Source organism: Rana temporaria, chromosome 5, assembly GCF_905171775.1.
Source record: "Rana temporaria chromosome 5, aRanTem1.1, whole genome shotgun sequence".
NCBI lineage: Eukaryota > Metazoa > Chordata > Amphibia > Anura > Ranidae > Rana > Rana temporaria.
Window position 1 is genome coordinate 234840523 of NC_053493.1, and position 16168 is coordinate 234856690.

The 16168-nt window shown below is 44.2% G+C and overlaps 1 protein-coding gene across 2 annotated transcripts in view; it reads right to left on the minus strand.

Annotated features, from left to right (window-relative positions):
* Positions 1 to 16168, minus strand: part of PIGN (phosphatidylinositol glycan anchor biosynthesis class N) — a 453184-nt gene that overhangs the window by 107168 nt on the left and 329848 nt on the right. For both annotated transcript variants that reach the window (XM_040353586.1, XM_040353585.1), the window contains exons 21-22: positions 15631 to 15733; positions 5941 to 6043 (exon numbers count right to left, since the gene is read on the minus strand). In XM_040353586.1, the coding sequence (XP_040209520.1) occupies positions 5941 to 6043; positions 15631 to 15733 (206 nt within the window). The remainder of the gene's footprint in view (positions 1 to 5940; positions 6044 to 15630; positions 15734 to 16168) is intronic.

Genomic DNA, 16168 nt, shown 5'->3' on the forward strand with positions numbered 1-16168 from the left:
GGACCTACAGGTAAGCCTTTTTTTTAGGCTTACCTGTAGGAAAATGTGGTCTGTAAGGGTTTACAATCACTTTAAGAGCCAATTGAACAAGTTTTGCAAGCCTGTGGGTCACATACTGTAGGTCCCCTTGTTTAGGCAAAATTAAACCTTTTTGGTCCAAATGCTTATAATGTTTTAGGAATCATTTAGCCACAACATTTTGAAACATGTATACAACTAACATGAATGCACATGCTAATCTCTGCATACATTTTTTGTTTCTCATTAGGGAATTGATCTCTAGCTAACAGAATACTGCTATCAATCTGCATACTAACCATTAGAGTCAGTTTTAGACCTGTTTTAGACCTGTAGGGCATTATACATTCAAATTGATCATATTCCACTGAGAAGAGACAGAACTCAGAGCATTTTGCCACCAGGAAGGTATAGATATATCAGTTTTGCAAACGAAGGGCATCTCTTTTATCCTTATTTATTTTAACATGGCATTAGGCTTACTGCAAGTCGGGCACCATGTAGTATTCAGCACTCTTTCCTCTCTTATAAAGTGACCTTTAACAAAGACTAAAAAGCCAATAATCACACAAGTCAATACACGCATCAAATTTCTTGAAGGTGATATTTGTGTAGTCATTTGCTGTGTACTTAGAATAACCAGTTTCCAAACAGTGGGTGAATTATCAGTGTGACAGACATGTGCAACATGATATATTTTAATCACACAACAACAACTAAGCCACATACAGTATATTGCTGTTTTCCATTGCTGTTTTGTTTGATGCATTATTTTATTATAAATTCGATTTTTCTCCAAGTATGAAATTGCTGGCAGCTGATTGGATGATCTCACATTAAGTGAATGTTTTTTTTTCAAGGAACAAGGATAATTAAATGATTATTGGCTTGATGCTGATTGGAAATGGAAAGGTATTCTTCTATAGAACATCTAACTGCTAATGAAGCTCTACATTGCTATTTACTAAAGATTTGGGAAGGAAATGCTGACTATAAAACACACTGCTTCCGATTTTAATATAGAATATGAGAAATCTTTGTTTACATTTATACAGACTAAAATCAACTTCCGTTTTTTTTTTTTTTATTACAAATTACAAACCCATGATCTCCAACAATCAAAACAGGAAGATGCTTCCATCCACGTCCCTTATAACAAACTGCGGAACCATAACCTATATTTAATTTACATTTTTGACAACTAATCCTATAGAATAGCTTTTATAGTGGCATACGTTTATCACACTGGAAATTGACAGCGATGATGGAAACCATCCGTTACATAGATTGTTTTATTTTGCTTTTCTTCTCTTTCTTCTTTTTATGTTTACTAAAATGTTGGCCATACAGGGGCACATTGGGGATTTGTGTACAAAATGACCAACATAATATTATTAATTTAACCAGCATTCAAATGCACTACTAATGGGCCAGAGGAAGACTTTAGTGAGGGATGTAGTAATGGGCTTGTACTGATTTCCTAGCAGTCCATGTGGCTATTGTAGGCCTGTGGGCTAAAGATGTTTGATGCCCACTCCATGTGTTTGGTCTTCGCAAGGAACAGGTGAACAGGACCACTAGCAGAAGAGATTTTTTGAGTTTTGTAGAACCTTTTCTGTAGTGAATTTGAGTGTCCACGTGTAATTACTGTATAGGTAGGAACTTCCATGATCCCCCATGTATATCCAACTGCCTAGAGAGGTTGTAGCAGAGTGGATATCATTCAACTTCATTTGCACAGAAACTGCTGAACCACATGCATGCAATATGACAGCAGCACTTGAAGCGATTGGTCACTATTATTAGTCCTGTTCATAACCAAAAACAGAATCTCCATGATATGAACATTGTTCTCTAAAATTAAGACCTGGATGTGCATGCAGGATCCCAGAGACTACACATAGTTTCATTCTACCTTCAAATCCCAAACCATTAAAGCTTAACAGGTGCCCTTTGAGAGCGTTACGTGTAACGAAACTAGTCAGGGCGGTGCTACGCACTGTCGTCACTACCTGCTCACGTGACCCTGCTTGCACGGGTGTACACTTGGAATATTTGTATTATTATTTTATTACTTTTTAACATGGAATAAATTATCCATCATCTTGGAGGTAATACACTATCCGAGTTTTTATTTCTTTAATCCCAACTGGAGAAGCATTTGGCCCCTGCAGAGATTAGGAGATCCTGTCTTTCTAATATACAGAGGAAGTTACCAGAGGCTAAGGAGGTGATCAAACACCAGTCCAGTGACATCTTGGGATCATCACAAGACCCTGCAGAGGGTTGTATCTGCATGCGCTGTAGACCCTGCCACTAGCGAAGGTCCATCTTATTTGGTAAGGTTACCCATTTCGTTTGACATCCATCACGGGGAGCAACCTTACCTGCGGTGCTGGTGGATTTACTTCTGTCATCTCCATTATTGCCTTCTTTCAACACAGTTTTTTATTTCTTCCCTTCCTTAATTACTTTGGAATTGGAGTTTTTCACAATAGGAATGGACATCCTGCTTACTTTTTCACATCTTATTTCCATTGAATTATATTCAAATTTATATATTTTTTTCAGGGAGCACTCATGTGTTTATGTGTATAATCTTTACTAATTTTTGGTAATTCACACTTGCCTCACTGTTGCCATACTTACTTATGTATATCATTATTATTTTTTTAACCTTCAGGATTCACATTATCCTCACTAAGTGTGGTTTATATGTTTCATTTGATTTATTCAGATACCACAATTGATTTATACAAATTTACTAATCACACCTGATTCATTTAGACTAATCACTGATACCAGCAAGGGTTTTTGTATCTTGAGATACACACCCCTGTGTTTTGTTTGCCATCACAGGGTTTTCATTCATTATATTTAGCGCGACTTTCTATCCTTTTATATTTTATTTTTGCATGGTTTCACATGTTTTGTATGTGTCACAGCTTGGCTTTTATTAGCTATTTTTCAATTGTTATTATTTTATTTTCTCATTGGCACAGCATTCCCCTTACCACTTGTATTAAAGCTTAACCAATTTGCTACAGGGCACTTATACACCTTCCTGCCCAGACCAATTTTCAGCTTTCAGAACTACCACAGTTTGAATGACAATTGTGCTGTGATGCAACACTTTCCCCACAAATAGAGCTTTATTTTGGTGGTATTTGATCACCAATGGTGTATTTTTTGGGCTACAAAAAAAAATAGACCGACAATTTAAAAAAAAAAAACGTTTTTCTTTGTTTCTGTTACAAAACAAAGTAAGTTTTCTCCTTCACCGATGAGGCAATTATATGCAGCACTGATAGGTGGCACTGATATACAGCACTGATCGATGGCACTGATGGGCACTGATCAGGAGGCAATGGCAGGCATCACTGATGGGCACAGAGTGCCATTCCTAATGGGCACTGATTGGCATGGGTGGGCATCCCTGGTGGCCATGGGTGGGCATCCTCAATGGGTTTTCACTGCTAATCAAGGGGCTGATTCATATCAGCGCAGAGCCCCCCCCCCTCCCCCATCAGGAGAGCAGCCGATCGTCTCTCACGCTGCTTTTCCTGTTTACACTGTGATCAGCTGCGATTGGACAAAATCAGCCTACATCATAGGCCATTTACCTCAATTAAAGATTCGGTATGTCAGACTGACACACCACACCACCGATCGCCGTGCTGAGTGCCCCCGCAGGTGTGCAATAGCGTCTTATTCTGCTGGACGACATTTGATGCCCAGTCAGGATAACAGAACCACTTTCCGGATGTAATTTTGCTATATAGCGGGCAGGAAGTGGTTAAAGTGTTACTAAACCTAATTTTTTTTTTTTTACCTTATTGCAAACACTGCATTAAGGTAAAAACAAAATTTCAGTCTCCCTGTGTAAAGGGAAAGAGAGGGGATAAGGGATCAGAGCTATGCATGGATACATCTTTTCTCTCCTCCTCACCTCTTTACACAGCATTTGAGCAGGAGCCATTGGCTCTTGCTGCCGTTAATCAAATGCAGTGAGGAAGAAGTGGGGGGCGGGCTTAGGTCCCGCTATGCAAGTCTATGGATCGTGGCTCCGTAGACACACAGGTCGGGAGCACAGGGACTACGCTTATACGCATATGTGGTGTGGGAAATGCAGCAATCCCTGCGTGTTTCTCCGCACCTCTTTGCAACTGCATTGTGTTTGCGATCCGCTGTTGGTGTCAATACAAATTTAACAACACCCCAAAAAAATCTCAATCGTAGTGTGGTTTGCCCCCCCCCCCCCTGTATAACATGCTATAAAACGACCATGCAATGCATGCAATGTGGTTGCGTTGCAGCTTCAAAAAAGGGGCCTGCACTTTTTTGATGTCATGCAGTGCAATTTGAGCTCATTCAAAATGAATGGGCTCAAATCGCACTACACTGAATCACATGTGACTTGCACAGGAATGGGGTGCGGTTCTTGTGTGATTCACATGTGAGTTATAGTGTGAACCGGGGTTAACAGACATACACCAACTTCTAGTTTGAAGCTGGAGTTCTGACCACCCCAGAGAAATAGGTGCATATCTTTTGAGGATGAGGGGGAATAGTTAGCTTATTTCAGAGTTATACAATGCCATTGTATATTGAGCTCCTTAGTTTAATAGGGCCCCAAGCGCTGTGTGAATAGAGGTGCATGCAGGAATGGACTAGATACTCTAGGAACCTTGTGTTACTTTTATTTGTTGAGCATAAATCAGGGGTGTTTCTACGATAGTGACAGACCTAGGGTTCCCTGAATGGAGCACTGAGGAGGTGCACATAGCACACTGCAGTGGATGGTATCGACAATTTGAGTTAACAGTGGGAGGGGCTTAAAGAAGCATGGTTAAATAAAACCCAAGATTACACATTAAATACATAGCTGCCACAATGCTTGTACACACAAAATATGCTTCAACTACTGTGCCACAAACGAGAGTTTCACAGCCACAGATAAATGTTAGTACAATCATTTTTAAAGAATAAACTCTTCAACTACATATTTTTTTCTACACATAGAATATAGGCAGAGTGCCAAACTTAAAAAGGATTTTATTAAATAAATTGGGGACCAATTGGTCATGTCACCAGCGACTGTTGAGACAATAAACACTTTGGTGAAGAGTATATACTGTACTTTACAATACAGAAAAAAAAGTGTAGGGGCCAAGAAAGTGTAACACACATAGAAGGAGTCAGTAGTATGCAATGTCTAGTGCACTCAGACAGAGTATATAAAACACAAAGTGCAGGGGACAAGAAAGTGTAACACACAGAGAAGGAGTCAGTAGTATGCAATGTCTAGGGCACTCAGACAAGAGTATATATAACACAAAGTGCGGGGGACAAGAGTATGTAACACACAGAGCACTGGGGTCAGGCCTAAAAAAAAAACACTGGGGATAGGAGTATGTAAGGCACATGCAGGGGTAGGTGCAGGGGTCAGTAAAGTAAAAAAAAATGCTAGATGTAGGGTTCAGGAGTATTTAAGGCACAAAATGAAAGAGTCAGAAGTAAAAAAATGCAGAGCAAAGAGAACTGAATTGAAAACAAAAACAAAAAAACACAAAAGGACAGGGAAAATAAATATCTAACAGATCAGAGGGGGCAGAAGTGTAAAATGCACAAAGTGCAAGGGTCAGGAGTATATAAAGCAGAGGGTTAAGGATTTAGGAGTACAAAAGCATAGAGCACAGGGGTCAGCAGTGTGTAAGGCACATAGTGTAAGGGTCAGAAGTACGTAATATACAAAGCACAAGGTTTTGAGAGTACACTACACACAGACCACAGAGGACAGAAGTATGTAATGAACGGAACGCAGGGGACAGGTGCCTGGCGCAAGCAATGTCTATAGCGCAAGTACAGGTTTGCTTTAAAGATCATGTTATAAAATGTGATGCTTGTGCTAAAAATGTTTACCTTTTGTTTGAAAGAAAGGTTGTGCTTTACTAATGCCTCTTGCTCCAGAAATATCCACACAAACATCAAGCAGGAAAGAGCCACAGGGAAAAAGGCTTCATACCTGAATCAAGAAATGAAATGAGAAACCATAAAAATATATAATGTAAAAAAAAAATAAAGCCCATCTCCTGGTATTTAAAAAAATACTCTTCTGCTCCCCCCCCCCTACTGCAAGGGTTAAATACTCATTGCGTCTATGGTGCATGAATAAGGTGTCAATAGTTACCTTATTCCACACTCCAGCAGGGTCCTTTCACAGCAGTGAGCAGTCACCTGCAGCCTGCTTTATAAGCTGTGACCAACTCCAGTGGCACTCCAGTGATCCTCGCACCCCTATACAGGCAGTCCCACTGCTGTCAATCGAGATACAACAGCTGCCCTTAGTGGACCCATGAGGTAAACACAGCCCCTTACAGGCATACTTATGTATGAGGCGTGAATTACCACCATGCTATGAGAGTCATTGGCAATTTACAATTTCTTTGTGGTGAAACTATAAGTTCCAAAATCATAGCCATACAATAATGGCAGTTTTAAAAGTAAAGATCAGTGCGTTCCTAGAGTAATTGTGCAAAGTTCAGCCTTTTAAGTGAGCAGTCACCTGCAGCCTGCTTTATAAGCTGTGACCAACTCCAGTGGCACTCCAGTGTTCTCAGCATACAATACAAGGTTAATATCTCTGCATTGTACATGATAACAGGTGCCGCCACAAACTGAAGCTTCAAGTAAACGAGCAGAGCACCAAAGCAGGTCGGATGTAAGGTAAGTACCACAGCCTGTACTTTACCCCTTAGACATAACGAGTATTTAACCCTTGTAGTGCTATACCCCCATCCCTAACAAGCAAGCAATTATTAAATACAAAAGAATGCAGCTTCAGCAAAACACGAAAGCCTCAAATCAATGATATCTTTTAGAATACCATAAAATTATACAGAAAATTGATCATGATTATAAAAGAAAGAAAATAAAGGCAACTATTAAAGTTTACAATTTACTGTGCAGTTAATGAAAATGGGACATATACTGTAAGATGATTACATCTACATCTGTCTAAATCCACAAAGTTATCTGTTTATAAAACAGATGTGTCATGGGGAAAAAAGGGATTTTTATTAACAGCTTACCTGTAAAATCCTTTTCTTGTAGTACATCACGGGACACAGAGCAGCATAGCCATTACATATGGGTTATATAGTGTACCTTCAGGTGATGGACACTGGCACTCTCCGACAGGAAGTTCCCTCCCTATATAACCCCCACCCATAGTGGGAGTACCTCAGTTTTGTAGCAAGCAATATGCATCCCAAAATTCCCCATAAGAGGGGTGGGAGCTCTGTGTCCCGTGATGTACTACAAGAAAAGGATTTTACAGGTAAGCTGTTAATAAAAATCCCTTTTTCTTTATCGTACATCACGGGACACAGAGCAGCATAGCCATTACATATGGGATGTCCCCAAGCAATGCTCCATGAGGGGAGGGAGACAACCAGAAAAAACCAAACAGGAGGTGCCACCGGACAAGAGGAGATTAAACTGCGGCCCGTAGTACCGCCTGCCCAAAAGCTGAATCAGCGTTCCTCCTAACGTCCATTTGATAAAATTTTGCAAATGTGTGGACAGATGACCAGGTTGCTGCCCTGCAGACCTGAGCCATAGAGACCTGGTGATACGCTGCCCAAGAGGCACTCATAGCTCTAGTGGAATGAGCCTTAACCGATAAGGGTGGACTCTTCCCCTTCAGGCCATAGGCCTGTATAATAGTCTGCCTAATCCACTTAGAAATAGTGGCCTTAGACGCTGCCTGGCCCTTTTTGGGCCCTTCCGGCAGAATGAATAAGACGTCCGTCTTACGAATCTGGGCTGTAGTTTCCAAGTAAATCTTTACAGCTCTAACTACATCCAAGGAATGTAGTAACCTCTCTTCCTTAGAAGAAGGTTTTGGAAAAAATGATGGAAGAATCACATCTTGATTAAGGTGAAAATTCGATACCACCTTAGGCAGGAAGGACGGAAGCGGCCGCAAAACGACCCTGTCCTTATGCAGTAATAAATAAGGTGCCTTACATGACAAGGCTGCCAACTCCGACACTCTTCTGGCGGATGCCATGGCCACCAGAAACACTAGTTTCCTAGTCAAAAGGACCAAAGGGATCGCGGACAAGGGCTCAAAGGGCTGCCTTTGCAAGGCCGATAGAACCAAATTTAGATCCCAAGGATACAGGGGAGCTTTAATCGGGGGATTCACCCGAATAACACCTTGTAAAAAGGATTTCATTAAGGAATGGGCAGCCAAAGGTCTCTGGAAGAAGACCGACAAGGCAGACACCTGCCCCTTGATTGTGCCGACCGCCAAACCTTTTTCCACTCCCAACTGTAAAAACTCCAGGATTCTCCCAATGGTATATTTGCGGGGATCCCATTTCCTGGTTTCACACCAGGTAATATAGGCCTTCCACACCCTATAGTATATTAACCTGGAAACTGGTTTTCTTGCGTTTATAAGGGTGGAAACGACCTGCCCTGAAAGGCCTCTGTTTCTGAGAATCAGGGACTCAGCCGCCAGGCCGTTAAATTTAGGGCCTGTAAGGCAGGGTGGTAGAATGGCCCTTGTGAGAGGAGGTCCGGACGTAGAGGGAGGACCCAAGGCTCCTCTACAGTCATCCTTTTTATCAAGGAGTACCAAGGTCTTCGGGGCCACGCTGGGGCCACTAGAATCGCTGGCTTGCGTTCCCTTTGAATTCTGTGAAGAAGACGGGGTAGCATCCGTATTGGAGGGAAGGCATAGATTAGCGCAAACTGATGCCAAGGGCACACCAAGGCATCCGTCCCGCAGGCCAATGGATCCCTCGTTCGAGAGACAAACTTTGCTACTTTGGCATTGAATCTGGACGCCATAACGTCCACCTCCGGAGTACCCCACTTCCGGCAAATGTCCTGGAACACTTCGGGATGGAGGGACCACTCCCCTGGGGACATCTGTTGGCGGCTGAGGAAGTCCGCTTGCCAATTGTCCACCCCGGGGATAAAGATAGCTGAGACGCAGGGGACATGGGCTTCTGCCCATGAAAAGATCCGATCTACCTCCCTCTGGGCTGCCTGACTCCTGGTGCCACCCTGGTGGTTTATATAAGCTACGGCAGTGGCATTGTCGGATTGTACCCTTACTGGGGAGCCCTGCAGAACCTCCGTCCAGCCCAAAAGAGCCAACCGAGCTGCTCGGATCTCTAAGACATTTATGGGTAGGGCTGATTCTGCCCTTGACCATTTCCCCTGTAGGGTTAAATCGTCTAGGACTGCACCCCAGCCTGATAGGCTGGCATCCGTGGTTACTATCCTCCATGAGGGGGGACTGAACGATCTTCCTTTCAGAAGATTTTTTGTGACTAGCCACCAACACAGACTCTGCCTTACCGCATAGGGAAGGGAAATGGGAAGATCCAAGGCCTGGAGTCTTTTGTCCCAGGCCGTGAGAATTGCTCTCTGTAGCCTCCGAGAATGGATCTGGGCATAGGGCACTGCCTCGAAGGTGGCCACTAGCTTTCCCAACAGGCGCATGCAGAGGCGTATAGATGGCCTTGTGCTGCTTAGGACTATGTGGATTAACTCCCTTATCGAGTCCACTCTGGACTGGGGCAGGAAGATCCGTTGTCGTCTTGTATCTAAAATCAGACCTAGATACTCCAACCTTCTTGTGGGCTGTAAGGCCGATTTGTCCCGGTTTAGAACCCAACCCAGGGACTCTAGGCAGTTTACTGCTAGCAACACTGCCCGATTTAAGCCGGCCGCTGAGTGGTCGACTACCAGAAGATCGTCTAAGTAGGCCATGATCAGAATGCCCTGTTCCCTTAGGATGGCTAATACGGGGGCCAGGATCTTCGTAAAAACCAGAGGGGCCGTGGCTAGTCCGAACGGAAGAGCCACGAACTGATAATGCCGATAGTTTAGGGCAAAACGCAGATACCTGTAATGGCCTGGGAAAATCGGAACGTGCAGGTATGCGTCCTTTATATCGATGGAGGCCAAGAACTCCTTTCCTTGGAGGGCGGCCACCACCGAACGAATGGACTCCATTCGAAAGGACCGGACTCTTAAAAAGCGGTTTAATGACTTTAGGTCCAGTATAGGCCTGACGTCGCCGTTTGGCTTCGGGACAATGAAGAGGTTTGAGTAAAACCCTTGTCCTTGCTCCCCTGCTGGTACTTCCATAATCACTCCTTGAGATAGGAGTCGCTCTAGGGCGGACAGAAGTGATGCCTGTTTTTGAGGGTCGCCTGGAAGTCTTGAAAGTGAGGAGGGGGGAACTCCCGAAACTCCAGCTTGTACCCCTGAGTCACTGAGGACAGAACCCATTGGTCGGTAACTTTGGCCCCCCACAACTCCGAGAACAACCGGAGTCTTCCCCCCACTCGAGAGAGTGGGGGCGCCCCTTCACAAGGCTGCCTTAGGGGCAGCCTTAACCGGCTTACGGTTCCACGGTCTCTTGTTCCCCGCAGCTTGCCCTTGTGGCCTGTTTGCAGCTGCGCGTCCAGGAGGCCGTCGATACTGCCTAGAGAATGAGGGCCCTGGAACTGGAGAGGTTAGACGCTTAAAAGAGGGACCCCGGAACCTTTTCTTAACCGGCAAGAGGGTGCTCTTACCACTAGAGATCTTTTGAATATATTTGTCAAGATCTTCTCCAAACAATCTCTCTCCTTGAAAGGAGAATCCTGTAAGGAGCTTTTTGCAGGGGGTTTCTGCAGACCAGTTCTTTAACCAAAGTAATCTTCTCATGTGAACCAAATACAGGGATAGGCGGGACGCCTGTTGGATTGAATCCTTGATAGCGTCTACCGCGAAACATAAAGCTCTAGGTAGGTCGGCTAAGTCCTGAGCCTGTTGAGCCGGGAGGTCCTTTAGGGCCTGCTTGGCCTGGTCCTTTAAAGCCTGGCAGACGCCAATGGCCGCTACAGCTGGCTGGACCACTGCCCCCGCTGTGGCAAAGGAAGCCTTCAGTAAGGTCTCAAGCCTTTTATCCACAGGATCTTTGAACATGTGAATATTGTCCACTGGACACGTTAAAGCTTTATTGACACATGATATGGCTGCGTCAACAGTGGGGACAGCCCATTTTTTCGAAAACTCCTCCTCTAAAGGGTACATAACTGCGAACCTTTTAGGAGGCAAAAAAATCCTGTCTGGCTTAACCCAGTCCTGAAATATCAGGTCCTTTAACAAAGGATGGACCGGGAACACCAGGTTGGCTTGGGGCGCTTTTAGGGAGCCCAATGAGGACACAGCGGAAGCCAGAGGCTGAGGCAAAGGCATTTTAAAAGCTGACCGCACCATATCCGTTAAGGACTGAACCCACAATTTTTCTGCGTGAGAAGCTGAAAAAGGTTCTTCTATAGTAGAATCTTCAGAACCTAAATGGTCCAGGTGATCCTCAGCCTGGTCTCCTGTATCTTCCAATTCCTCAGTGGAAAGGACATCTTCCTCAGGAGATTCAAACCTGGGAGACGGGGACCTAGCCCGCTTCTTCCCGGATAAAGAGGCCGTAATAAAAGCGGCCATCCTTTTTTCAAATCCACCCAAGGTGGAGGCTAACATCTCTTCCGTGACATAGGAAGGAGTTGGTTGAATAGGGCCCGCCATAGCACCTAGCAACCCCGATGGCTCACCCAGGGCAGCAACCTCCGGATCCTCCGGGGAGGTAGGGGCAGGTGGATTCTGGGAAATATCCTCCGAGCCCGATGGGGAACCCTTCGGCTTTTTAACACCTTTAGCATTTTTAGCGTTCCCTGCACCCTTAGGAGCCATAATAAACAAATCTGAGATACTCCGCTAATATACAACTAACTGTAATAGCTGGAGAAAAACACACATTTAAATAAATGAGGAAGAAAATTAGGCTAGGGTAATGTTAGACAGAAACTAAACTTCCCAAAACCTAACAAGAGATAGCAATATTGAGCCTCAAGGGCTTAATCACATCCTAATATTGCTTCCCTTAATGCTGGGCTAAGAGAGTACCTAATACTAAAAGTACTCTGACTGCTACTTAGTACACCGGCTTTACAGAGAAAATATGAGCTTAAACAGCTCTTTAGCAAGGTGTGTACAAAAAAACGGCCACTAGGTGTCACTGTGTCAGCATAACATAGGCAAACCTATCCTGCTCAGCTCAGCATCGCTGCTCCGTGTCCCTTCACAGCCTTCAGCAAACTGACAGGCTAAATAGAGTTTTCCCTCTGATGTACAGAGGGGAGGGAACTCCCTGGGCGTCCCCCGCCCCCTCCACGCAGCGTCGGCGCCTATAACAGTGCGCGCGCGCGCGCTCCCGACGCCGCTCTGCAGGAAGCAGGAAGCCATGTGGGGAGAGGAGCCCGGGAGCTGCTGGAGACACACAGACATCAGGAAGTAAGTATTTTAAACCTGACATGCTCCCCTTTTACATCTCATGGAGCAAAAACACCTTGTAGCAGCAGCAGCAGTCTATTAGCCCAGCCAGAGGAACAGTATACCTGGGTGTTTGAGCCATCCAGTCATGCAGACTTTGTGGTTTCTCTTTAGCCCATGCACAGAGGCATAAAAAGGCTTTCCCCCAGAGTCCCCTGTGGGGAGCCCACTGACAAACCAAGTTCCGTAGGCCCCCCGCTTACCTTTCCACGCCGCAGGGTATTGCTCATGCAAGAGGCCCAATCTTCCCCCTTCACCGTGGGTATGGTCATAGACCTTCAGGGACCGGGGTCCAAGTCAGGAACACCACACACCTGGACCTATACAGCACTACTGGCAGCAGGTATCCATAGGTTAAAAAACCCAGTCCTGGAACCCAGAGTCCAGCCCTCCAAGGAGAGGCATTATAGGCAAAACCCCATCCACGAATTGGGGCCCGGGTACCGTCCACTTTGGCTATGAAGCACCTTGGACGGATCCGGTCGGCTGGCCCTGGTCCCAAGGACAAACTGCAGGCACAACCTTCAACGTGCACCAACACCTAAGACACTGGCGAAAAAACTGAGGTACTCCCACTATGGGTGGGGGTTATATAGGGAGGGAACTTCCTGTCGGAGAGTGCCAGTGTCCATCACCTGAAGGTACACTATATAACCCATATGTAATGGCTATGCTGCTCTGTGTCCCGTGATGTACGATAAAGAAAAAGACAAGATCACGGTTGTGGTGGTGGGAGGATACATTATATTGGCCCTCAGTTTTTCTTGATTTACTAAAGCCAGGAGCAACATTTACTATTATTACAAATTTTGTTGCGGCATCAAACAATATATATTCAGTACAAAAATAATATCAATGTTAAGATTAAGGCTATTAAAAGATTATTCTTATATATTAAGAATTTTATTTAGTTTTGGGGTTACAATTAGGGGTTAGGCTGAAGATTAATAAGCAAGGTATAGGGATCGGTTTTAACAGAGGTTAGGTTGTGTTACAGTTTTGGATGAGATTGAGGGTTATAGAATGGGGACAGTGTAGGTTAACATTTAGGCCTTGCTCACATGGGGCCTACATAACTGTATGCCCATGTCTACCGGCATGGGGATGTACAGGTGTTCCTCGCACCCCTATACAGGCAGTCCCACTGCTGTCAATCGAGATACAACAGCTGCACAGACACAGCCACTGCTCCCAATGTGACATCTGTGCGGGTGCATAGCCCTCAGTGGACCCATGAGGTAAACACAGCCCCTTACAGGCATACGTATGTATGTATGAGGCGTGAATTACCACCATGCTATGAGAGTCATTGGCAATTTCTTTGTGGTGAAACTATAGGTTCCAAAATCATAGCCATACAATAATGGCAGTTTTAAAAGTAAAGATCAGTGCGTTCCTAGAGTAATTGTGCAAAGTTCAGCCTTTTAAGTGACTCTAAATCAGGGGTCTCAAACTGGCGGCCCTCCAGCTGTTTGCAAAACTACAAGTCCTATCATTGACTCTGACTGTGGGAGTCATTCTTGTAACTGTCAACCATGCAATGCCTCATGGTACTTGTAGTTTTGCAACAGCTGGAGGGGTGCCAGTTTGGGACCCCTGCTCCAAATGATGCATGCACCAGGCTATTCATTAAAAGGAAGTCATCTCAAGTTCTTAGCAGGCCTCCAGCCAGGGGCAGAAATAAATGAGTGCAAACTTCCCATATTATTTAAGTGACCCTAAATTTTGGTTTGAAAATTATATTCCAGTATGTATTCTTAATGCATAAAACTACCTTTATAGCTGTCAGCCTACTTTAAATCTCCCAATTCCAGTGATCTGATTTTCTGTTAGAAGGTAGCTATGTTGGTTCTCCATGGTCACATTTTATGTAGAAACATAGCCACCCTCTTTTGCTCCTAAGATGGACTAGAGACTATGGGCCAGATTCACAAAAGAGATACGACGACGTATCTCCTGATACGCCGTCGTATCTCTGTGATCCGCCCGTCCTAACTATGCGGCTGATTCATAGAATCAGTTCCGCATAGATAGCCCTAAGATCCGACAGGTGTAATTGACTTACACCGTCGGATCTTAGGATGAAATTCTAGGCCGGCCGCTAGGTGGCGATTCCATTGCGGTCGGCGTAGAATATGCAAATGACTACTTACGGCGATCCACGAAGATACGCGCGTTCGTCGCAATCTCTTATGTCGTCGCTAGTCGGTTTTTCCCGTCGCAAACTTCCGCCTGCTTTATCATGGCTTATCTTTAGAACAGCCATGTTAAAGTATGGCCGTCGTTCCCGCGTCAAATTTCAATTTTTTTTTTTTTGCGTAAGACTTCCGGGAATACGAAATGACGTAACGCACGTCGCCGTTCAAAAAAAACATCGGGGCGCCGTAATTTCGCTCAAAGCACGTCTGGAAATTTCCTAACGGAGGATGCGCAGAGCGTTCGGCGCGGGAACGCGCCTAATTTAAATGGTGCCCGCCCCATTTGAATTAGGCGGGCTTGCGCCGAGCGGATAAACTTTACACCGACGCAAGTTTACAGGTAAGAGCTTTGTGAATCAGGCACTTACGCTGTAAACCTGCGGCGGTGTAACGTAAATGGGATACGGGACGCCGCCGCGGCGTAACGTAATTCTACCTGAATCTGGCCCTATGGAATTTGTGTGCATAGAACTGTGCACATGATTGAAAAAATGTGCCCTGCTCATTCCAAACAGAAGAAATGATTTCAAGAAAAATAAATTACAGGGCCATTAAGTATGAATTATTTTTGGTGATCAAGGATATTGTTAAAATTGTTACTTTAAGCAATTGATAGCTGTAATCTGCTGTACAAAAAATAAGACCATTAAGACAGAACGTGTAGTATGTGCTTTTATGATGTTCTAATAAGCCCAAAACAAGCAGCATGAAATCCTTAACTGTTCATTTGAGGGATGTATTTCTGTGAACAAGAGAAGAGCAGGCAAGTGTTGTAGAGGTGTGAAAAACACTGCATTATCATCAGTAAGCGAGGGGGCGAGTGGGATTCTGACAATGCTCTATTATGGCACGGCACTTCTCTTTTAACCTTGTATCACTTTGGTAGTACTGCATCCCTCATCTCATGCCATTGCTCTGATAACATGGTATCATGCATATCCATTGAAACATATAACTGATTTTATATACATACAAAAATGAATAATTCAGGGATAAGAAAAAAAGACAATACCCTGTGCTGAAGAGAATATAGGAGGTCATAAAAGAAAGAAAAATGCTCAGGAGCCGCTGGAACAGGAACGTGGTACTAAGTAATGGTGCAACCAATGAGAAAACTGAAAGACAGAAGATGAGAACCATATTATTAGATCACATCACATTTCATTTCTTCTTCCTTGCCAAACATTATGCAGATCCCAATTAAACAAAAGGCTGGCTATAAATCTCGCTGCATTCTGTCGGTTATCCTTATTTGCTTGTTCTAACCTCAGCCAAGTGGACAAAGCTGATAGAAAACATATGGGAAATCAGATAAATGCAGTAAAATTGTTTCATACCTTTCAGGGACAACAGGACAAAGCTGTCTCTTTCAATCATGCTTGCCTAACAGCATGAGGACTACCACATTCCATTTAACGTGATTATACCATGTTTCTACACACTAATTGCTTTGTGACTTCAAGAGAAGGTGTAGTAAGGACACCATACTTGTTCTATGACGGGTAAATGCTAGACTAATGTTATTTGAAGATTCGGTTATCACAATATGC